At 39.1% G+C, this 24,181-nt stretch overlaps 1 protein-coding gene across 1 annotated transcript; it reads right to left on the reverse strand.

The window, feature by feature from the left end:
- Positions 1–1,558: 1,558 nt before the first annotated feature.
- dcx (doublecortin) lies at positions 1,559–20,566 on the reverse strand. The gene is made up of 7 exons (XM_023962522.1): positions 20,376–20,566; positions 17,035–17,460; positions 15,630–15,970; positions 7,983–8,085; positions 6,478–6,567; positions 4,160–4,257; positions 1,559–4,074 (listed from the first exon to the last, which is right to left on the reverse strand). Exons 2-7 carry the CDS (start codon positions 17,396–17,398, stop codon positions 4,018–4,020), a joined length of 1,053 nt encoding a protein of 350 aa, XP_023818290.1. The 5' UTR covers positions 17,399–17,460; positions 20,376–20,566; the 3' UTR covers positions 1,559–4,017.
- Between the last annotated feature and the right edge of the window lie 3,615 nt (positions 20,567–24,181).

Raw genomic sequence — 24,181 nt, forward strand, 5'->3', positions numbered from 1 at the left:
ACACAGGAGTGATGTGATCTCTTCTGCCAATTCCTGCTAACAATCTAGCTGCTGCGTTCTGAACAAGCTGAAGACTTCTTAAGGAACTTTTAGGACACGCTGCTAACAAGGAGTTACAGTAATCCAGTCTAGACGTAACAAATGCATGGATGAGTTTTGCAGCATCACTCTTAGAAAGTATATTTCTGATCTTAGCAATATTCTGCAGGTGAAAAAATACAGTTCTACACGCCTGAGATATGTGAGCCTTAAATGATAAATCCTGGTCAAATAAAACCCCAAGGTTTCTAACTATGGAATTGGGGGCTATACTTATGCCATCCAGGGAGACTATCTGAACAGACAGAGCATCTCTGAGGTTTTTAGGACCTAGTATAATGACCTCTGTTTTTTCTGGGTTCAAGAGGAGGTAATTAATTGTCATCCAGGTCTTGATGTCTCTAATGCAGGCATTCAGTTTATCTATATGGTCATTTTCTTCCGGTTTAATAGACAAATACAACTGCATATCATCTGCATAATAGTGAAAATGAATGCTATGTTTCGTAAGGGTAGCATATAAAGCATAAAGATGATGGGTCCTAAAACTGAGCCCTGTGGGACTTCGTAGCTAACTCGAGTGCACTGAGAAGAATCTCCATTTACATTATCAAACTGGTACCCATCGGATGAATAGGATTCAAACCACTGGAGGTCAGATCCTCTGATCCTGATGTCATGCTCTAACCTTTGGAGTAAAATACTGTTGTTGATAGTGTCAAAGGCTGCACTGAGGTCTAAAAGGACCAGGATAGAAAGTAGTCCTTTTTCTGAGGCTGACTAGTGCAGTTTCCGTACTGTGGTGCTTGAAAATCTTCAAGTGCGGCTATTGTCCTGTAGGTGGCGGTAAAGCTGCTTAACTATAACTCTAGGATTTTTTGAAATAAAAGGGGAGGTTTGATATTGGTCTATAGTTGGCCAAGTTGCTAGGATCTAAACTGGGCTTAACTGACCCAGGCTAAATTAAAAACTTTGTGTCTTTAAAGTACATTATTTTATTAATGCAAGATAACATTGTACAGCCACAGATTAACAAAGTTTCAAGTTCTCTTTGAAACTTTATGGAGCAAATCTCATGTAGAAAATCAGATACATGCTCAACACGTTCCCTTGATAGCACAGTAATATATTTGTGCACAAGAAAAAAGAAACTAGAAGTGTTTTGGAACATTCTAATTGTTGGAAGAAAAATAATATCTAGAACTTGTATCAAAGTAAGACAGAAGAATATACTAACAAAATCTTTTAGGTTTTTCCTTATACATCTTAAAAAATGTATATAACAATTAAAATGTAAGCAGCTTCTACAATGTATGTTCGCATTAATGCTTTTGAAACACAAATGCAAAGATCTAAATAGATTAGCTAATTGTTACAGCAATAAGTGCCTAATCTATTGCTAGTATCAGCTCCAACTTATTCACCATTTTATTTCCAATTAATCTTAAAGATTTATGACTCTGGAATTACAGTAACTGAAGAAACAATTGAAGTAGCAATAAACTTGAAATCAGACAGGTGAATTACAGCAGTTTTATTTGAAAAAAAAAAACAATTTCAGTTAATACATTGAATGAAGCACTGAAACAAGCCACTGGGACGTTGCAAAATACCACTAGAAAAGATGCAACTTTAATAAAAGCAAAGATTGAAGTCATTCATTCCGTTAAAAAGGTAAAGAACTAGAGGGGAGCATATTTACACCACGACAAAGTTTCCCGTGTCTCTACAAAATGAAACTAGTATGAGGCCTCCTCATTCTAGACATTTAAAAAAAAATAAATAAAAAGAATTACAAACAGGTATTTTTAAAGAGCAAGCCTTTGATCTCCAATGCAAGTTCATCAAAAGACAGCAGTCTTTAAGAAAAGGCACCACTGAAGGCGATGAATCACACAATCCATCCTACGAGGTGGCAGCCGCTTTTCACAAGACCAACAATTTTGTTTTCTATGCTGTGGAGCTGAATAATAAGCTGCAGAAGAGTTAAGGAAACAAGAGCACGATTAGTATGTGAGCTTTTACACAACTGACGGTTTGAAGGAAATAGACTGGTTGTAACATTCCTGTACATAGTGTTGGGTGAAGTGAGGCGACCCTGCTGCGGACAGAAGCGGTTTGGCTGGTATAATAGCGCTCCCTGCAGGATAAAAACAGCACCAGAGTTCACAGCACCAGAAAAGTTTGTATTACCCTTTGCCATTGACCAAAAAAAAAGTGGGTAAAAAGGCGCACACCTGATCATACCAGATACATACACTTTTGATCACATTAGACATGGACATTTCATTGTTCCCACTTTCTGAAAAATCATACCACTGGAATAAAAATGGGCATTCCTAACCAAAAAGAAAAAACGATCCATTCTTAAACCCAAATGCATAGCTTTTAATTTGAAGGAGCAGCAAATTTCAGTGAACTATAACTGTGGCCACGCTTTGAAATGCTGGTGAGTAGACGGTAACGCGTCTGCTGCAGTGATGGAAAGTTACTCCCTGCTTTGTGCTTCAGTGTCAGCCATTTTCAAAGACTTTCTTAGTGACAAAAAAGAAAATTAAACTAAAGAACCACTCCAAACTCAGTAGATTTGGGACATTGCAAGTCGCTGTGACTGAAAAAGATTTCAGTTTGTACTAAAGTGGCACACACACCTGGTGGTGGTGGGAGGGTGCTAGAACTCGTATGTGAAGTTAAGAGAAAAAAAATACAAACTATGTGAACTAACAATGATACAAATTTTATATAATTTAAACCCTTCACTGGTTAAGACAGAAGCCATCTTCATCCCCGGCAGATCATTGCCAAGTAGTACAAAAGAGGAGACCTCACTGTTGTCATGAAAGCGTCTAAAAGTGATGCAATAACGTCATCTTGACTTTAAAAAATATGGCATGCTTCATTCTTCTTGTGCGCCTCCTGAAAAATCTCCAGCATCAAACTTTTCCTCCTCTTTTCCGTAGTCAAGACACATACTTTGGCTTTGAGACTTAACTCTCGTGTATAAAAATCTTACTGCAAGTTGCACATAAATGGCCATGAAGGAGAAAATTAGGGTAAGGGGGATAAAAAGACAGAATGGGATTTATTTAGTATAAAAACTGTAATAAAAGGTGTATTTTTAAAGGGCCTACTTTTTCACCTTTGGTTGTTTTTTTTAACGCACTTCTAGGTCCTTCAAAACAGTTTTTAACATGACAAGTTTCATTCATCAACTATCCATGCACAATAGTTAATGAAGGTTTGGTAGCACATGTAGTCTACGGTCTACATAGAGCGTCAAAATAGAGGAAATGCCAGAAAAGATTTCTTTCCGATTGAATGCAATTTTTCACACCACATGGACTCACAGGCATTGCTGATTTTGGTCTGAAAAGTGTGGCTCTGTTTTGCATTCTACTCCTACCATTAAGCTTCCTTTAGCTTTTACCTCTATTTAATCAAACCCTCTGATGAGTTGAGCAAATGTTCTGACATTAAGGAAGCACAGCAATGAACACGGAGCAAACATGGTATGATGGCTATACATCGTATTTACAGCAAGTAAGAAAGATTTTGGGTAAAAAACAAAAAAACGTCCTTTGGGAAGGTCATCCTTAGGGCAGAGCGACAAGGATATGAGGATGATCACAAAAATGTTGTACAAAAAACTTTGCTGCCTGAAATTTGGAGTGAAATTCTAAATTTGGTGTGCTTAATGATTAAAAAGTTTTTAAAGAAAAAGGGCACTTACAGTGAAATCTGTGACTAAACTGTGACATTAGTAAGAAAGAAGTTGTTTATTCTGCAAAAAACCTTTCTGGAAATCGAAAGAGGATTTTAATGTGATCAAAAGAGATTTTTGCAGAGCAGTGAATGGTGTTTAAGGCCTTAAAAAACAAAAACTGGTTGTCCTCAATAGTGGCACTGTGAGGGAAGGTTGAAAGCAGCAGAGGGGGGAAAAAAAAATTCAGTGTTTCAGGCCAAACGTAGGATGAGAGTCTACATGGATTCACCAAGGGAATCATCATCCTCCAGAGATAAGGGCAGGTAGAGATCCTGAAAACAGAGCAGAGGTATCCGTGATCTGAGCATCAGGACTGTGTTAAGAAATAACCATGTTTACAGAGAAATGGACCAGTACCTTCTGCTTGTTGTTCAGACCTGGACTAGTTGGGGTGGATGTGGGGGAGTTCTTGGAAATTGGGGTGGAGATCTGGCTGCTGGAGCCGGTCCCATTGGCTGAAAGTGACAATACAGGAGAGGACAGATGAAGGAGTAAAAGATGAAGTCAGCTTTGTATCTTAAACAATGCATAAGATGATTCAACCCTTTAGAAGAGTCGGTCCTTTATTGTGGCCTCACTTGGCAACAAATAAAGCCAGACTGGAGCTCCAGCTCTACTGAACCGATGAGTTCTGTTTGTCAGTGCACACTGTATTCACAGACTTAGTGTTGCGTCTCGTTGCTAGGATTCTCTCAGTGTGGGACATTGTGCTTGTATTTTGGAGCAGTGTGAGGTGATTTAGCCGTGTGAGTTAAACACTTTAAAAGGCTTTTTGTTCATGAAAGATGAAAGGAGGCCTGGAGACTCGCAACCAGATGGCGAGTCTCCGTTTATGCCAAAAGGCACCGAATACAACAAGAGGAAAACGCCTCACTGTCACTGAAAAGTCACACAAGGATAGGAAAAATGCTAAAACTGCTTGATTTTTAGAAACTAGGTTGGTTTAAAATAAGCAGCTTTCAAGACAAAACATGCAGGAGTTTTGATCAGTCATCACATTCTGAGCCTTGAAAGACAAAAAAAAAGGTTTTCCTCATCGCACATGAAAGTTCCTGACTCTTCAGCCTTTTCTGACATCTCTTCTCCCTACTGCATGTGAGCAAAATGGGCAAACAAAACACATGCAACTGTTATGCTTCAGAGAGAAACATAGATGTAGAATGGATCATTTTGTGATTCTGTAAATATTGTATGCATCAGTAAAAGAATCAGTAAAAAAAATAAAAATAAAAAACGAATTTAATTTTTCTTTTTGCAAGAAATTATATTAAAAAAAACATTGGATAAGTGGTAATATCAGAAACAGTCAGGAAATTGTTTTTGAATTATTGAAAACTTGTCAAAATTACCAGGCAAGTGAGACGTTTCCTGTGCCGTGACCCCATTATCAAGATTTGTGAACCCTCAGCTTCCAGATTCATAGATAAAGCTGACATCTTGAATGCCCATAAGCTGTGTTTACTGTCAATCATCCCTCATCAAACCTCCAATAATAGAATTCCACAGTCCTTAAGTAGACATCCATCTAGTTTCTTTACGCTTATTTGTTCTTAAAGCAAATTACAAAGCTACCACCAGATACGAGTAGAATCTGTTAAAAGATGCAAAAGCTCTTTAAAGCTAGCAGCAGAATCTCAATGATCTGCTGCCTTCTGGATATTGTCATGTTCAACTCCCCTGCCTCTCTGACAAATGGCTCAGAGGAGCTTTTGTTTACTTATGTTTTATTCATAGAGCTTTGTAAAAAGGCACATCATACTGCGTTACAACTCAGATTAAAGAACCACAAAAAAGCAGAATTTTAAATGACTTAATTCTTAGTAAAAGAATTTGTTTTAGGAATAAAAAATGTTGAATTTTAGACAGTCAAATTTCTTTTTGGAGAGATTTTATCAAAGGTTTTCAAACCAAAAAAAATTGCAGGAAAACATTGTGTCATCTGACACAAAAAATTTGTCCTTACTAGACATTAAAGAACCACTCCAATCATCTTTTGTAAAATCGTTTCAAGTGTTCATTTGACTATGGTGTTTTTAGCCCAAGGTCAAGTGTTCTATGTGGTTTATTAGGATATAGTTTCTGCATAGTAGCAGTAGTTTATTAAAAAAAAAAAAAAAACACCTATGAGTTGTGGGTGGACAACTGGCACAGCAACAAAAATGGCGAGCAATATTGGAGCCACATGGAGGTACATGACGTCTACAAGTGGATCCATCACAATAAAGCGGAGCAGGGAGCTTGTGGCCTGCCATTTGTAATTTCTTTGTCACAACTACACGCTTCTTCAGACGGCATTTTTTAATCTGCTCGAGATGCACCACGATTTAATAAAGAAATACTCAGATATGCAAATTTGACCTTTATTTTCTTTATACATGTCCATCAAAAAAAAGCCACAAAAACATGTTAAGAATTTTCAATGGAGCGGATCTTTAACCAAGTCAGTCATCTATTTTCATTCATTATTGAATAGGAATAATCCCCCAATCCTCACCATCCCCCTTAGACAAAGGTCAAAGGTGAGCTCCATCCCTCTACTTTCATATCTAATGTTCTGTTCACTATGTATTGTGCCCCATTGTTATCGGCATCCTTTTATTTTTTTTCCTTTTATTTTTATTTTTAAAAAGCAGTCTTAATGTCAGTATTCACTGTGCTCAAGATAATAGACTCACTGGATTCAGTGGGTGACTTGCTGCGTTTGATGAGACCCGGACTCTTCACTGAACCACGTGGGGTTTTGGGTCCTTTCATCACCCGGCATTCTGTCAAAACAAAGTCAAAAAAAGATCTTTATTTTCAAACTGGAAAAACAAGCTGCAAACACTTCTGTTTCTGATTAGAAATGCATCCATCAGTCAGATGGTGAAGCAAAGCTTCATATGCAATTCTATTTTGTACTATAATCCCATTATATTCTGGAGCAGTGTTTTTCATATTAGTAGACATACTCCAGACACTGCTGCACCTCTCCAAAAGCTTCCTCTGCGTTTGTACTGTCAGGCAGTTTCCCTCCCCCTCCCTCCTCTTCCTCTTTTGATGCTAATTATACTGTCTGTCCTCCTTCCATCTCCTGGGATCTCACCACATTCATCTTCTTCCTCTTAACCTTCACAGACACCACCACATACAACTGCATTTCTTTGCCATTGTTTGGGAGGTGTGCCACCATCACTCCTGCAGACTGGCAGCCTCTCTGATCAACTCCGCAGGCTCAAAATAGTCCAGACTCTCAGGTTCTCTAGTCTGTAGCAGAAACCATGACTGCAACGAGGAGCCGGTTTCACGTGTGCCTTCTCTCAGATTAGTCTAATTTTAAGGCAACATTTGACGATGATCTTCTCCAACTTTACACACAAACATTTTGCATTAAGAAATCTTTTTTTTTTTCCTCCAGAGAACTTAGATTGATCTCAGCTGAAAAGTGTTGTGGAACACAGTTGAAATAAAAAGCCATTATGATGCACTGCAGACAGGGGCATCTCAGCTTTATTGAGGCAGACTCTGATGTCAGGATGCACCATTTAAAGTGGAAATGGCCCAGATGTCATTACAGACTACATCAAATCTTTCAGCTTGAATCCCCCAAGGATACATGTAGAACGGAAATCATTAAAAGGTTAAAAAAAAGGCAGAGAATTTCCATGGCAAAGACAATAGCTGGAAACAGGCCTGACTCTACGATGTGGCCAAATTTAAGGATCTGGAAAAGATGCTGCAGGAGAAGAAGAAGAGGGCTTCAGGTGGAAGTAGGTTATTAAAAATAGGCTTTTCAGGTCTGCTGAGAGCACACATTCAGGGAGCAGATTTCACCGTTTCTTTCCTCGACTTCTCAGCAGTATCAGCTGCAACATATCAGCTGGCCTAAACCTGTCAGTAGACAGATTAAAGCTCCGTTTTCCTGCTTTTTTCCAACCCACTGCTGACTGCTGATAACACTCCCTTCACAATATTCCTCTCACCATTTGTCAGGCTCCCTCCCACGTGGCTCTTTTTTGTTCTGACTCTGCTCTGAATATTAATATCTTTGCGGTATATTTTTTCCCCACTTTTGAGACAGACAAGCCTGTGTTTGCCATTTAAAGTTATTTTCAGAGCACTGTATTGATTTGTGTTCAACTCATTTGCACATTAAAATTGATCGTCAAACAAGGAAAAATTGAAGCCAGCTCTGCATTACCATTCTCATCCAGAGAGAAGTCGTCCTGTGCATAGCGGAACTTTTCTGGTCCACACGCGATGAAGACATCATCGTCCCCAAAGAAATCCTGAAGGCAGGTAACCTGGGAAAACAGAAAATCCAACACCTGATGATCTGAGAACAACACATGATGCTAGAAGAAAATTCTCATGTGTAGAACTCAGGTTTTCATTGGCCTTTTAAAACACTGCTAATACTGTTACAGAGGGAAACTTTGTTAACAAGTAACACTCAACCTTCAGTGAATGCAGATGTACCTCTAAATGCCAAATGTATGAGCCCTTCAGGAACGCTCATCCTTATTTTGTTGCTGGAATTTACATGCACATCTTATTTTGAATATATATAATCTGAATATTGTTCAAACTGTTCTTATGTTACAACACTATGAACATCTCTGAATAACTTCAAAACAGATTTCCTGGTAATAGCTATCATAAAGCAGCGTATTATGTCCCAACTTCCCAGTCACAGCAGTAACAGTAACTTTATTTGATATTCTGAAAAAGAAAGAATTCCAGCGTGTAAAATAATTATTTGCCTATAACTGAACGCATACCTTCATAGCCAATTTTTTTCCCAATTAAAAAATAATTAAAATAAAGTTCTGTATTTTCATTTAAGGAACCATCAGTTGATAAAAAAAAAAGTTGCAACATCGTAAGATCAGGTACAAGAGGTTTACATGCCAACATCATTAAAATGTACCCATCATATCCTCCATCTGAAAAAGGATTTTATTCTAGCTAAACTAATTAGAACAGTCCAAGATCAGAATCAGGCATGTATGGGCATATGGTCATTGCAACAGCAGAGGAAAAACCGCAATGAGGACAAATTAGTGCATTAGATAAAGGCTGGTAAGCGTTCCTAGCCAGCCCGGTATCAATTTCATCCGCCAGGATATTCAGATGGAAATCTAAATTTTTAAAGAGATTTGAACTTCAATAATTCCTGAGTTTTACACAGACCATTTTCCTTTGAAAAGGAAAGTCCAGTCCCATTGGTCATTCTTGATTTATTTTTTGCTTTATCTAGATGCCATTGCCTACAGTCTATTGGGGATTTTATTACTTTTTTTTTCCTTTTTGGATGCTTTAAAATTTACAGAAAGATACAAATCAGACAAATGAATCTAAATGTAGTTTAGCCTGTTTAAACCAAATTAAAATGTGCTTAAATTGTGCATTTTTATGTTATTTTAAAATTTTCCGAACTTTAGAAAATTAAAGAAAATTTAAAATCAGATTTTTTTGGTTTTAAATGCTTTTTAACAAAATTCCCCATTGTCTCTGAAAACTGGGAACTCTTAACTCTTAACATTAAAAATTCTTGAGTGGATCTGAAAATATTTAGGGTCTAAATTCTTGACCACTAAAGCTTTGGGCTGTTTGAGGCCTTTACCATACATTTTCTCAAATGAAATACCTTCATCCACCCTGGATTTATGTAACAAAACTTGGACAAAAGGCATAAAGAAAACCAAAGAGATGATAACCCCACATATTTACACTAAGGTTTAAATGGTTCAACTTCCTCAGTCTTTTCACTCTATAGCAGCTGTTGAAACAATAAAGTCTACTTAGTGGACAGATGTCTTTGGGCCACGCCTTCTCCTGAACACGCCATTATGCAGCTCAGACACGCCTATTAAAGCCATTCAGCTAAAAGCTTTCTCCTGCAGACGAGATTGGTCGTCATTCAGTTGCATTTGAAGCTTTCCCTTTCAAAACCAGATCAACTTTATTAATTTTTGTCATTTACAGATCACCTGTACTACCTTAATGGAGCCACTCTGCTGTTCAGAGAATTTCATGGTTCTATAGAGTCATCTGTATTTGGAAGAACTCCCCGGTAATCAACATGCATTACGGTGTCCTTTGTGATGCACATCCAAACTATGAGCTGCAGATAATTTGAGAACACCCCACCCAACAGCTGCCATGCTGCTTCTGGATCCTGCTAGACAAGCTAAAACAGTGTGTGGTGGTGACTTGGTGGCGTGGCATCTAACAGCTGTACCCCAGAGACACTTTACCCCCAGAACTCCCCGGATACAGGCCTGTCAGATCTCTGCTGACCTGAAGAGATGTTGCCTCAATTCCAGGGACGAAAATCTAATTGTTTCAGTCCAATTCACAGGGTATAAAATTGTGGTTCTCGTGCGTATTCATTATCAAGAGATTCGATTTAACTTGCCGTCATTAAGTTAAACTGTTATGTGGCAACAAGAGCGCCTGGCAGTTAATCATAAATGGAAGCATCAGCAAATGCCCTCTTCCCTCCAGGACAAACCTGTGGAGATCAGGAGATGGAAAAATGGTGGGGGCTGAAAGACAGCGGTGCATGTTTTAATAGCTTTAGACGAAAGATCTGATTAAAAGGGATCAAATGTTCATCTAACAGACTGGAGCCGTATCTAAATCTTTTAATCTATACTTAAAGTTAGGATCCTGAGCCACTTAAACTAAACTGTTGAGTAATTATTGATGGATTTCAAAACATACTAAGTTTGAAATATAAAAAAATAATAATAAAAACTTAGTATCTTGTTCCATATGCACGGGTATGAATGGTTCAATACAAAACAGATTAGAAAAATTTGCATGCTAGCATCGATGACAAGTAATTCTTTGACTTAAACACCAGCGATTAGTAACTGATTTCAACCAGACCTGAGCATGTAAAGAAAACCATTTCATGAATACCACAATAATGCCAACCATTAATCAAAAAGTCCAGTTTGTCCGAATTTGGCAGAAAAGTTAAAATGTGAGGAGGAGGATAGTCTGGGAACACCTGGATACTGCAGTTTAAACTGCATCTGGCAGCTGCCAAACGGTGTCAACATGATTCACCAAGCCCCTCAAAATTTCCCAGGGGTTACACATTTTTTATCCAGAGAAGCCGCTGAACTTCATATTAAAAGAAAGAAAGAAAAATCGTTTTAGACCAATTGATCCATCCCTAATCTTTTTCTCAGCAGCTGTCAGAACCACATGACAACTTCCACAGATTGCTATGATAGTGCAATAACTGAATTATTCAAAGTAATTTCCCTTCTAAATGGATGATGGTCAAATAAACAGAGGAGGCTGATGAATGAGATCAGCTTCTGTCAACCATGTTTACTTTTAATTGATTCTTTAAACCAACTTGCTAACAAGGTCAAGGGTTAAGTCCGGGCATCTACACTTTCCTTCAAGCTGCTTCATTATAAAAGTATGCCATTCATAACATAAAATGGGGGACTAGATTAGATAAGGAGCATCCTTTTTTAAATAACAGCGAGTGGTGGTTTAAAAATGCACAACTAAAGCGTGACAATATGTGAAAGATGACTTTTTGTGCAACAAAAACAATTTTGTTTAGTAGCAGGAAGCACCTCTTCTGATTACACAGCTGGCTTGTTTTGAGTCCTGCTCACCCTTTCAGAGGCTTGCCTACAGCTAAAGTCAATGAGCTATTGAGAGTTTTCAAAGAGAGATCTCATTACTAGACAGTTCCTTTTTAAACCTCTGCAAACGTTCCAAAATGTTTTGCAATTTAATGGGTAAACCAACAACACACACACTGTGCTTTCTTCATTTCCAGGCCATTAGGAGGTGCAGACAAGATAATCCAGCATTCTGCAGAAGGAGAACATGCATCTGAGTAATTTTTGAGTAAACACTAAAAGAAGAGAGAAGGAAAGCCTGTATAACTTAACCTCAAAGCTTTGCGAAATTGCATTTCCTCACACATTCCAGCACGGTTTTGTAAAGAAATCTAGAGAATTTCAGGATAAAAGTCCATTTCAGTGGAACACTTCTCAAAAACTGTACTGCTTTCATCCCTGTGACCTCTTGATGCAGCACAGCTTTTACATTTCCATGAGGGTGCAGTGGGTGCATTTGGGGAACAGATGAGCCCCTTTGAGTGATATCTGGAGAGTCATGAGGAGCAGCTGGTGTCTGGTGCTGGTTCAACCCCCAGCCCTCCCTTCTGCACGGAAGCAAGCTTTTCATTTGGCCGACTGATGTGGTCGTAGCTTTTATTAAATTTTGCTTCATCTTCCCTCCAGGTCATGCTCAGTTGTTGACATAATGTTCAGGCAGGAAATCAGAGCCGTTTGCAGACTAAGGCATTGATGGTGTTAGTGGGGATGGGGGGGGGGGCTGTCATGTACAGTTCCTTGTCTGTGTAAAAAGCTCACCCTGGGGACCACGCCCCTTTAAGAGTCAGACCTGCTGCCTCCGCTCTGTGTGGGCTTACTTCATGTGAGATGTGGAGGCTGTGAGCTCCTTATGTAAAAAAAAAAAAAAAAAAAAAAAAAAAATGCAGCAGAGCAGGTAAAACTCAATGCAAAGAGCCCACTCAGCGCATTACAGATAGTCATGAATTGAATCCGTTGCAGTAAGCTTATTGCCATGACAACTGCTTCTCTGCTAAAGGAGACTGCAAGAGCCCTGATAAACAGGATTTATTTCCCTCTAAAATACATTTTAGACAGAGAGGAAAAAAATTATACATCCATTCTTTTTTTTTTTAAGAGAACATTTTTTATAGAGGTTGTCATAAAGAAAGAATTGAATCCTTTTGTTCTGACAAACCAACTGACCGTGCTCCTAAAGCATCACTCTCATCGGTTTTAAACCTAGAAAACAATTCAGGTAGGTCCCAATTTGGTTCAAACTGCAACATCTTAGCATAAATAATTGTAAAATTTATGGATAAACAAAATATGTTAAATCCAAAGTAGAGCTCATCATCCCTCCAGATACAGCAATCGGGTCTTTAGAAGCAAGATGAGCACATGTTCTGGTTTTTTTCTTCTTAAATAGAGTGGAGGAGTAATTTACATCCCCCCCCCCTGAAAATAAAACTATCCCTAATTTTGCTGTAAGAATGGAATGCCTGAACCCCACCATTCCCTCATCAAGCTGAAAGGAAAATCAGCATTTGAGAGGAAAATGGGTGTGATTTAATCCACAACAGAGGCAGGGAGAGTCTGTGCGGCACTGAACAAGAGGCACAGAGCAGCCATTTTACAAAAACTGAATAAAGTATACGATATCTTTTATTTTTGTCGCAAAATGCACCCATTTCATTTACCGCCTTGTCTCAGTGAAGAAATGCCCACAGATTAATACAGAAGACTTCATGGGCTTGCATTAATAGTGAACTCTCCCACCCACTTCAGGATGTGGTATCTGACAGACCGGTCCACACCAGCTGGGCTCTCTTTGTGCCTGAGATGTGGTCTCCTAGCAACCAGTAACCAGCAGCTATCACAGCGGAATGGGGAAGAGGATCGGCGCAGAGTCTGGGAGAGACGGGGCAATGCATCAATACCACTTCTACCTCATGCACCTCGCAGAGCGGCTCAGCAAAAAGATCCCAAAAACATGAAGAGTGTCCCACATTCTTTGGACACACAGAATAACTATGACAAATTACTCATCATAAATAAACATTGAAATGACAAATCAATATCCTGTGAGCGAATTTCTTTGTGGTAGCTCATAAAAAATGTATAGCAAAGAAATTAGCACAACATGACATAAGGGGATTACAGTCCAGCAAGGGTTTTTGTAAAAGCCATTTTAAGACCTGATCTGGGCAGACTGCGCCCCAGGGAGACTGCATTAAAATCTAATCCCCCACGCCCTCTATCAATTCAAAGAACCGGCCCTGATCAGACATATGATTATGGACTGGATACAAACGCAAGAGCAGGACAATATGGAAACACCTAGAGTACAAGTCTACCCCCAATGGAGAATACACCAACACTTAACCATATCAAAGAGGAACAGATGTCCACACCCTCACATGCTTTTACAGCAAAAGCTGACCCCCACCACTTTTAATTTGTACTGAATCACAGCAGTCTGGAGAGTTTTTGATGCATGCTGGGAAGCACAAGGCATAGAGAAAACAGGGAAGAGTGAGACAAGTATCTGCATTAACATGCAATGTATATTATATTTGGCTATGCTCTTTTTATTTTTTAAGGGTCAACAAGATCACTTTTGCAACTTACAACTGAGGTGCTTCTATGTATACTTTTACATAACTACAGCAAAATGAACAATGACAAAGCATTGTGTGCTTTTAGCCTAGTTCACTTGCTGAAAAAGAGCTCCGTCAATGAAATTATCCAAAAGTCATTTTCTACATGTATGTTATTTCCAACATTAAGCAACAGCTCTTACCCTATGCCACAACATTTACTTTAAATCTGAACTCCAAGTCTGCTGTGGCTGCCAAAACTTGCCAAAAATTAAACAAAGAATTGGAGCGTCTACACTCAGTTACCGCTTTATTAGGCACACCTGTCCAACTGCTCGTTAACACAAATTTTGAATCAGCCAATCACATGGGAGCAACTCATTGCATTTATGCATGTAGACACGGTTAAGATGATCTGCTGCAGTTTATACAAAGCTTAAGAATAGGGAAGAAAAGTGATTTAAGTGACTGAAACTGGCATGGTTGTTGGTGCCAAACAGCCTGTTCTGAATATTTCAGAAACTGCTGATCTACTGGGATTTTCACCCACAACCATCTCTAGGGTTTACAGAGAATGGTCACAAAAAAAAAGAGAAAATAACCTGTTAGCAGCAGTTCTGTGGGCAGAAATGCCGTATTGATGACAGAGGTCAGAGGAGAATCGTCAGACTGGTTCCAGCTGATAGAAAGACAACAGTAACTCAAATAACCACTGATTACAACTGAACTCTGCAGAAGAGCATCTCTGAATACACAACATGTCCAACCTTGAAATGGGCTGCAGCAGAAGACCACACCAGGGTCTCACTTCTGACAGCTAAGAACCAGAAACTGAGGCTACAATTCACACAGGCTCATTGGACAAACGTTGCCTGATCTGATGAGTATTTTTCCTGACCAAGCCCATCCCTTTATGACCCCAGTGTACCATCTTCTGATGGCTACTTCCAGCAGGATAACACGCCATGTCATAAAGCTGGAATTATCTCAGACTGGTTTCTTGAACATGACAATGAGTTCACTGTCTTCAAATGACCTCCAGTAGTGAGATGTGGTGGAACGGAAGATTGGCGTCATGGATGTGCAGACAACAAATTTGTAGCAACTGTGTGATGCAAGTTAAACATGTCTATTAGCTAAACACCCAAAAAAGTGTTTAACTTTACATGTAGGTCCAGCTATGCAGTTAAATGCCTACAGTGTCAAACAGCCAAAGAAGTGATTGATGTCCAGAACCACAAGAGACTCCTGTTGCAGTCTCAAAGGATGTAGACAATGAGATTTTCATGAACAAAGGTGTCTCAACAGTGTTCCCATTGACCTGCCACATCACTGTTGACTGAGGTTAACAGCAAACAGCGGCTCCTTTTTTACATATGTGGCCTTTTCCCTTTGCATTTACAGGTACCTAGTTTTCCATTTATTCTAATACTTGCCTGTCCTTTGTCCAGTAATCATTTATGAATTGTCCACAATCCCAGCAACATTTTTCCTTTGAAGCTGTTATGTTTACATGCTGTTTAAACCCAGCTTTATTTCCGTCTCCAAATAACAAAAAAAGCCTTTTAAATATAACCAAATCGATCAGCAGCTTCACACATCTTTCACCATGATTTGACAGGTAGGACTTACCTGTTTACCATCCAGTGTGTAGATCCTCTTGACTGCACCACTTTCAAGCTTGATGGCCTCTGTGATGTCAGTGAGCACCTGCTCAAAGGAGTGCGCCGTCTTCTTGTTGAGCAGGACACGGACAGCTTTGCGTGGCTTGACGCCGCTGCGCATCACTGTGACCAGCTTGGGCCGAACAAACTCCTTGTTTTCTCTGGGCTCGCTGGCAGCCTTGGCTGCTAAAGACTGCATGTTCTTCTGGCTTGCTGAGGCCTTCACATTCACAGACCAGTTGGGGTTGACATTCTTTGTGTAATCGACTTTCTTATAGAAGTTCTCTGAAGCACAAACATAGCTCTCCCCTGTGGTAAACATAATGGGTTAGTGTTGTAACTCAATCAGCTATTTGACACCAGAAACACTAAGCAACTTTTGACCTTTGGAGATACCAGTTAACCCAGAAGGGAAAAGAATTTTTATTTTATTTTATTTTTTTAATTAAATTTTATTACATTTTTTATTCTTCAAACTAAAATCGATTTTGCCTACAAAGTAGTTTTCAGTACAATAATAGGTTCAGATAAACCCAACCATTTTTGTTCCTTTGTTCAAAAAGTTTGTTCTCTCAGTAGTAGGCAGTGAAAGATTATAGATCATGGTACGTACACACAGGGCATGTGTGCGCTGAACAGGCATTCTTGAACATGCTTTAAGCATATCCTGTTCACACAGCTCTGTTGCAACCCAATACTCGCACATGTACTCACAGTTGGAAGAGACTTTGCGCAAAATATCGACGCTGTGCAAGTCTTGCTTCAGGTTTTTTCTTTCACAGCTCAATTCCGACATATGACAGACTGTCGTATAATTCCAGTCAAGCACAAACTGTAATTATTAATTTCTCCTCCATGATCGATTTTCAACCAATTGGCCGTTCTGTGTTTTGAAAAGAATCGTACTCGTACATCATCACCAAGTGCATCACTACTTAAAAACATAAGCAGTGACATGTGAACACTAGAGTTTTGAACGTGGAAGCTCAAAACGTGCATGTGCGTGAGTTTTTCATAAACTTCATTGGAAGCAGTTGCTCAAAAGCGCATTTCCAAGCCTGGTGTGAACGTAGCATCAAGAATAGATGTAAAATCTAGTACCTAATCACTTTGTTGGCTAGATACAGCTTTACAAATAACTTCATTGCATGCAAGTTTGTACTTTATGTTTTTCAGCATCATAGTTAATAAAGAACTATTCAAAAAAAATAATTCAACAAGCTAAGTCAACTCTTCAAACACTGCAAGAGAATTTTTGGCTGCTGAAACGGCTCCAAACAGAATAACTCAAAACCTTACAGTCCCATTTACGATACAAGAGTCTTTGAACAGATAATGTAAAAAACGTTTGTGTTCCATTGCAAAGTGCTAACCTTCTTCCAGCTCATCCAGGGTAGAGATCTTGCGGGATCCATCGATAGTAAAGATGAACCGGACGCCTTGTGGTAAATTGATGTGGTCAGAGAGGGAGCGCGTGAGGTCGGCAAGGAGAGAGTCAAAGGAGCGAAACCGGTCACTGGCCACGGCGTACACGATGCCCTTAAAGTAGCGGTCACCGTTGCGGTAGAAGCGCACCTTTTTGGCCTTCTTCTCATTGGTGAGAGCCTGCAGGGTGCGTGTGCGGTAAAAGCTGCAGTGGGCGCTGTGGGTTGGACTGGGAAGACCATTCATCCGGCCACCTCGAGGTGTACGAGAGGCCTTGTCCCTCTCATCAAAATGGCCAAAGTCTAACTCCATGATGGCTGACAGCTGTGATGGTTTAGACAGATGTGAGGCAGTGAAGAGCAGCGCCAGAGAGTCTGCAAGACGAATGAAATATTTAACAAAAATGTTATTTACTTAAGCTAGTTACTGATAATTACACATCTTCGTACATTAGAGTACCCTTTTTCATTATGTGCAGAAGCTGGTTTACAACAAACTGACCTTTAAGCTGCATTCAAATAGACAAGCTAACCAACTCTAATGTTGGTGCAGGAAAAACATCAATGATTCTTTAAAACTTTTTCACATGATCTTGAATGGTATAATTCACAGACAGTTATATTATTGCCCAAATAATTGATATACTTTAAGAGTCAACTTTTAAAAAAAAAAAGTATCTTCTTCTGGCGTTAGGATGCAAGAACTGCTTTACGGTGAGAGCCCCACACATTTGGCATGGGTGCAGAAGTGTGAAGCAAAAAGATTGTCAAAAATTCAACTGCAGATTCTTCAGTCAAGATCTCCAGCTTTCAGCTAGTTTTATGCACAAATTAAATCGACCAGGGATGTCGAGGTGAAATTAAGAACTTTTCCCTCAAGAAGAAGGCAGGTGTAATGGTGTAAGGTGTCAACTTCCAGTTGACTCATTACAGCCTGTTCATAGAAACATTAATTATTTGTTTCATTTTCAGTCAAATGCAATAAAATAAAGTCAAGAGTCCCAAACAAGAAAACTTTATCCCGTCAAACCTGTAATGTCAAAAAACATCCTTAGCAGAAAAGGTCAACATTGCTAGTTTTAGTGTGCGATTCTACCACCCGTAAAGACCCAACACAACAGAAAAAGGACCTTTAAGAGATTTTCATTAATATTAATATTTCCTTAATGTTAGAATTTCTCAGCTAAAAAGCAGGAACATTTAGTAAAAATGCTGCAAAATAAACCAAAACAAAAAAGGTGTACAATCACAGCTTAATCATAACTTTTTTTCCCTATAAGATTAAAAAAGAAGCACCCAAATAGTTTGATAATAAATCTAAGAATTGTTTCACTACATTTGGGAGTCAAATTATTAGCATCATTTTTTAACCTAGATATTCTTGACTTAAATGGCTAAAGATCTCACCTTTTCCAGTTCATAAACCGACCATACAGCTTCATTTCATTTTGTGAAGATTTGAATTTAAAATGTTGCTTCTTTCCAGCCATCAAATTAAGCAAATGATGCACCTGTCCGGCCAACAGACAATAGGCCAGCTATGCTATGAAGTCAGCTGACCTACATTGAGAGAACAGCTTTTAGAAAGAAAAAAAAACAAAAAATTTTCAAGTCAAACTCCTACCTGATGACCACAACCAAGAACTGAAAGCCACAAACCTGCTGACCCATATCTTTGAAAATGAAACGCACCCAACAAAAGACCCACACCCAGCTGCCACATAAAAGAGGACGTTTTCTGCAGAGATTAAAGATTCTTTTTGATAAAGAGAAAGTCATGACATGCCACAATAACAAGTGAATGAAACTAACAAACACCCACACAATGTTTGACATGCACTTTTAACTCTGCAGTTACTATTTTCAGTATTTTTTTTCCACCTTTATTCAACCAGGATAAAAAACGAATTGAGATTAAAAACCTCTTTTGCAAGGGCATCCTGGGCAAGTTACTACTTTTCTTGCAACTTGTTTAGTCTGTCAAACCTTAATTGTTTTTTGTAAAAGAACTCTACTTTTGAACGGTTAAATTATTTTATAATTGGTAATGTTTTTTGGAATAATGCATTTTTTTTCCATGTCAAAAGGAAAAAAAATAGGACTGGAAGGTGGAAATAAAAACTCTAGAAGACAAAACTCTCTTTAGATACATTGCTTTGTTAAACAAAGAAAAAGTTTTCAGTGCTGTTCACTGCATTATAAAGATGAACAGCAAGTTTTTGAAATTACAATGGAAGATGTGTTGAACTCGTTGACTTTCATGGTGTACTAACATTGATTAAAAAAAGTCTTCAAGTAGAACAAAGACCTAAAGATGCTTCCTTGTGTAATTCCAGACGAGGCAGGTGAATACATGATGACATAACCAACTAATTCAGTCACTTCCCATCCATGTGGCAGGGCCCTCCAAATCATGCACACCCCCAACTGAGCTGCTGACTCGGGGGTTTTGTGACAGGCACATGGTGCGAGAGGGACTTGTGCGCTAAAGGTGCTGACAAAGACCAGGTTTTAGACCCATCTGCCGCACCATACTGTGACCCGTCCCCAGAAGAGGATCTGCCAGGGCGGTCCATTGTCTCAGACAGGGTGCCTGCTTTCACAGTGACATCACCATCACTGCTTCTGCTGCAGCAGCCGGCTCATGTGCATCCTCTTAGTGCAAGATTATCACATTTCAGGCAGTAAAAAAAAAAAAAAAAATTCCCTCATTAGGGAGCCAACATTGTAGCTTCACCCAATTTATTTTGGTAATATATCATCACATGGGAGGGGAAAAGGCACACTTTAACTTGCAAATTATTAGCAGAGCTTTCCCCACTGCAGTGGTTGTGAGTTTTGGCCTGGTTCTGTTTCAAACGGAGCCACCCACACAAAACCCACCGAATGCAAGCACAGTGGTCACCTTCATCAGAACTCATCTACATCAGCTTTATCACCACAGCTGTCTGAGGTGGTTCTCAAAGACATGATGATCAAGTAGAGGTTGAGGGGAATTGTTCATCTCTTATACATTATGGAGGAGAGCAGCCACATGGCGAAGAGTTACAGCAAGGAAGACAAGTTTTTGATATTCTTTTTCCCCCTTTTTGTCAGAGAAAAAAAAAATGGAGCGAGCGCCCCTAATTACACTGCACCTGGTGAAAAACGCCCATCAGTAGAAAAGCTGAACAATGAATCACATCCTCTAATGAGCTTTAGTGCAGTGAGTGACACTCTGATTTAAAACCAATTCTATTCATTTTTAGGAGAATAGGAGTCATGTGGTTTAAAAAAAAAAAAAGACTCACCTGCGCGGCTGCGTGCGGGATGAAGGCGCGGCGCGGTGCGGTGCGGGGGAAGGGGGGAGCGGATGAGAGCGTGTGCGCGTCGATGCAGCAGGAAGGATAGCGGCACGCCGTCTGTGCGCTCTGCCTTTGTCTGCTTCTCTCTCCGGGAGGAACCAAGCACCCGCCTGCCGGGCCGCGCTGCCACTGGGTCCTAAAGAGCCGCGGCCACGCCCACCGCGGAGGTGCGAGTCTGCGCCCGAGCTCAGCTGGTTGGGGCTGACGTCAGGGCCCCCCAAAAGGTGGACCTGCAAACAGCTGCAGCAATTAAAGGAGGAGATGAATTGCTGTGGTGGCTGGAGGATAAAAGTGATTGTGTTGTGGGACATTAATCCCCGTTGATTTTTCTGGGAGTTCTGTTTCGGTTGTGGCTCTCCATTAGAAAAGCAAAACCATCAAGGCTGCGGGGCTTTGATGCTGGTTCTGGCCTTTATTTGAAGCAGATGAAAGCTTGATTACATCACTGTTTGACTTTCCTTTTCTGTTCTTTTAAATCACTTATTCATTGCCACTAGTCCATGTAGTGATTTGTGCACCACGCAGAACATGATTGTATAAGACATCAAGACTACTCAAACACCATTGTTTCCTTTAACAAAACAAATGTGTGGTAGTCCGAGAGTTTCCCACAACTTCAAATGAAAGTTGGTATGTTTGTCTGGAAATCAAAAAGGAAGTTTGTCCAAATGGGCTTCAATTTTGGATTATTTCATGACATTAAGATCAATCAGTCTAGAATAGCTATTCACCTTTATTTCTCCATACAGGGAAAAGACACATCTTATCACAAATTATCCAATCTTTTTCCAGCAAATACAACTGAATAAACCAGACTTCAGAAACAAAAGCTAAAAAACAAAAGTGAGATTTTTTTTTAGTTGAGGAATGTTAATATTTAAAATTGAAGAACCTTTATTTATAGGCCCCTGCCCCAAATCAAGGGGTTACCTTCTATTCTACTTAAAGCACCAATGAAACTTTATGACAATTAAAATAAATGTATTAGAAATGAAGTGTGCTGTGAAAGACGGGAGGACAATAAAATGAAACTTTCTTCATCTTCACAATTTCAACTAATAGTGGAAATCTCATTTTGTCTGAACTGTCTGCAAAAAAAGGGAAAAATATAAATTGTCTTTTCTTTCAGACTTCAACAAATGAGCGCAAGTCATAGTTTAAAAATTTCCATCTAAAAATGTTTAAATCATAATTTGAAAACATTTCACAGGAACATGACTGCTGTAAAAGGATTTAAATAGCTCATAGAAGCTAAAACCCTTTTTTAAGCACTTTAGAATTTCTGTGACAGCATTTTACTATTTAATGTTTAAGTCAAATCAAATCTTTAGCCAAAGTTCTAGTGTACATTTTATTTGTATGATCACCGTTAACAGATTTACTATCCCAAATTACACACAATGGATTCTTTGGAATGCTTAAAATGTGTGCTTAAAACATACTTAAACAATGTACTAAAAAAACCTTTTGCACTTGATTTATTTATTGCCTTACCTGTGTTTAACGGATAAAAATATCACATGGGCGATTATGACACTCGCGAATAACTGGAAAGAGCAGCGTCAAATGACAATTGTGCACACTCAAACCTAAACCCAAATTTTCTGCAGTTTTGTGTCATTATTTTTCAGGTGTGAAGAAATCATGGGCTCTTCCATATTCAGGGTTGCAATATTTGTGCTTTTGAGTACAGTAAGGGGCAGATGGATAATGGTAACTGAAGCTGACATTACAGTCCCACGCCGATCATCTTTTGATGTATTTTCAAGTTGTTCCCAGAGGTCTTTCAATTATGATTATGCCATTTTTAGCCAAATTTTTTTTTAAAAATGTAGTTTTCTAGGACATAGTTTCTGCAGAGCAGCAGTAGTTCATTAGAAATTTTCCTCTGAGTCGTGGGCAGGACTGTTGGCACAGAGAAACCCCACCTCTTCTTTCCCTTCCAGTTGCAGAGAGCTCTTTGTTTTACACTCTCTCTCTCGCTAGCTTACAACCCCTCACACCCCCACCCTAACATTACTGCTGTAACAAAATTGGCTGGCAACATTTGAGCTATCCAGCCGTATAGTTTTGATCCAGATGCCAGCTCAGACAAGGAAAATGAAGACGTATAGCTGTCTGCAAGTGGATATGTTTGAAAGGAGCAGAGCAGTGTATTTTCTACGCAACAACTATTTTTCAAACAGCATTTTTTTATTTGTTCCTGATTCACAATGATTTGAATAAAGACATACAGCACTCAGAAATGCAATTTTAAACTTATTTTTCTTTATGTATGTCCTCCATGATTGGTAAAAGGCCAGGCATGAATGTTAAAAACATGTTTAAAACACCAAAAACTTTATTTTCATTGGTCTGGTTGTTTAAAGAGGCCTTTTCATTTTCTTTATTTCACACTTTTACTTTGGAGGTCTCTTCCATAACTTTCTTTCTCAGCCCATGGCTGCTCGTGCTGAAGGGGAGCTGATGAGAAGGCTTATCCCTGCCTGCACTTTAATCTTGATGCCCTTTGCAAAGCCATCATTGGCCGGCTTCAGTGCACATATAAGGTGATAAGCTGTCAAGTGTTTTGAAACATCCTGAATGTCCCTCAAAGCATGTATAACAAAAAACCCCTGCATGCAGCCCATTAATAATAGTCGTTTGGCTTTACTCGTGTTTTAGACTGTTTTATTGTTTAGGCAGAGCCTTGTGGTTTTTATTCATGATTACTGCAAAATCTTCATTTCAGTACCGCTGCATGCATCTGTTATTCCTTGCACAAATATTTTTTAGTAAAATTATGCAGCAACAGTGGAAAAATGATCAAGAGGTAGATCCAGTCAGTTCCAGCATAGCATCACTGTCAGACCCTGCAAACCTGTTCAGATCAGCCCAATATAAACCAAGGGACACACCTCCTACTTTTTCAAGGTCATTGTCCTCTTTCTGTTTTTTTTTGTTGTTGTTGTTTTTGTTTTACCAGACATTGAAACACCTCCAATGGGATCAATGGAGAGCATCTCCAGCAGACACCCAATCCATCACATCTGACTCCTCTCAACGGACCACTGTGGAGGAATTTATGGATCCCACAGAGGTGTGGATTCAGTCTGGTGACCTGAGAATGAGTCTTTCAAAACAATGTTTAGTTGTTTTCTTTTTTACTTTTTCATTAAAAACATGTGCCAAGGATCACATGATGGTTCTGCTTTCTGATTTTGCTCGACGTTCTTATTTGTTGTGGCAAAAATGAAAGTAATGTCAATTATTGTTCCTCGCTGGTTCTTATAAAGTGTCTGAGGGATATTTTGTTGATAATTGTTGTTGATAATTTAAGAGATTTCAGACTAAATCTGTAAAAAGTGACTTCTAGCATCTTAGTGTTGTCTGACTTAGTGCTGTTTGTGGCCGTTCAAGTATAATATAAGTTCACTTTGGGTAAAAATATATATAAAAATGGAAATGTTAATAAATGATTCAAACGCTGCTGCTGGGATGCCCTGGCTTTTCTCTGAAGGCAGGAAGGCTGTGTGAAGCACTTGCAGCTCCACATCCGATGATTGTGTCTTTTTTAATGAAAGTCAACAAAACAAGGGCTCTAAATATCTGATTCATCGCTCGATCCATACATCTTTAAGAATCTGCTTTGTGATGTGTTACAAACATCATTAATCTGGCGGCACAGACTATAATGTGTTTTCTGACATGTCTCAGTTTCATTACAAATGTCTTATATGTGTTAGGGTGTCACAGAATTTTTTCTGAGATGC

Source organism: Oryzias latipes, chromosome 14 (genome assembly GCF_002234675.1).
Source record: "Oryzias latipes chromosome 14, ASM223467v1".
Lineage (NCBI taxonomy): Eukaryota > Metazoa > Chordata > Actinopteri > Beloniformes > Adrianichthyidae > Oryzias > Oryzias latipes.

Bases quoted from the DNA above. Each gene is read 5' to 3' on its own strand.
- dcx (XM_023962522.1), bottom strand. From the start codon at position 17,398: ATGGAGTTAGACTTTGGCCATTTTGATGAGAGGGACAAGGCCTCTCGT. The intron at 15,971-17,034 runs GTTAGCACTTTG...TGTTTACCACAG, and splicing joins CCTGGATGAGCTGGAAGAAG to GGGAGAGCTATGTTTGTGCT. The intron at 4,258-6,477 runs GTGAGTCTATTA...TGTCACTTTCAG, and splicing joins CAAGTCACCCACTGAATCCA to CCAATGGGACCGGCTCCAGC.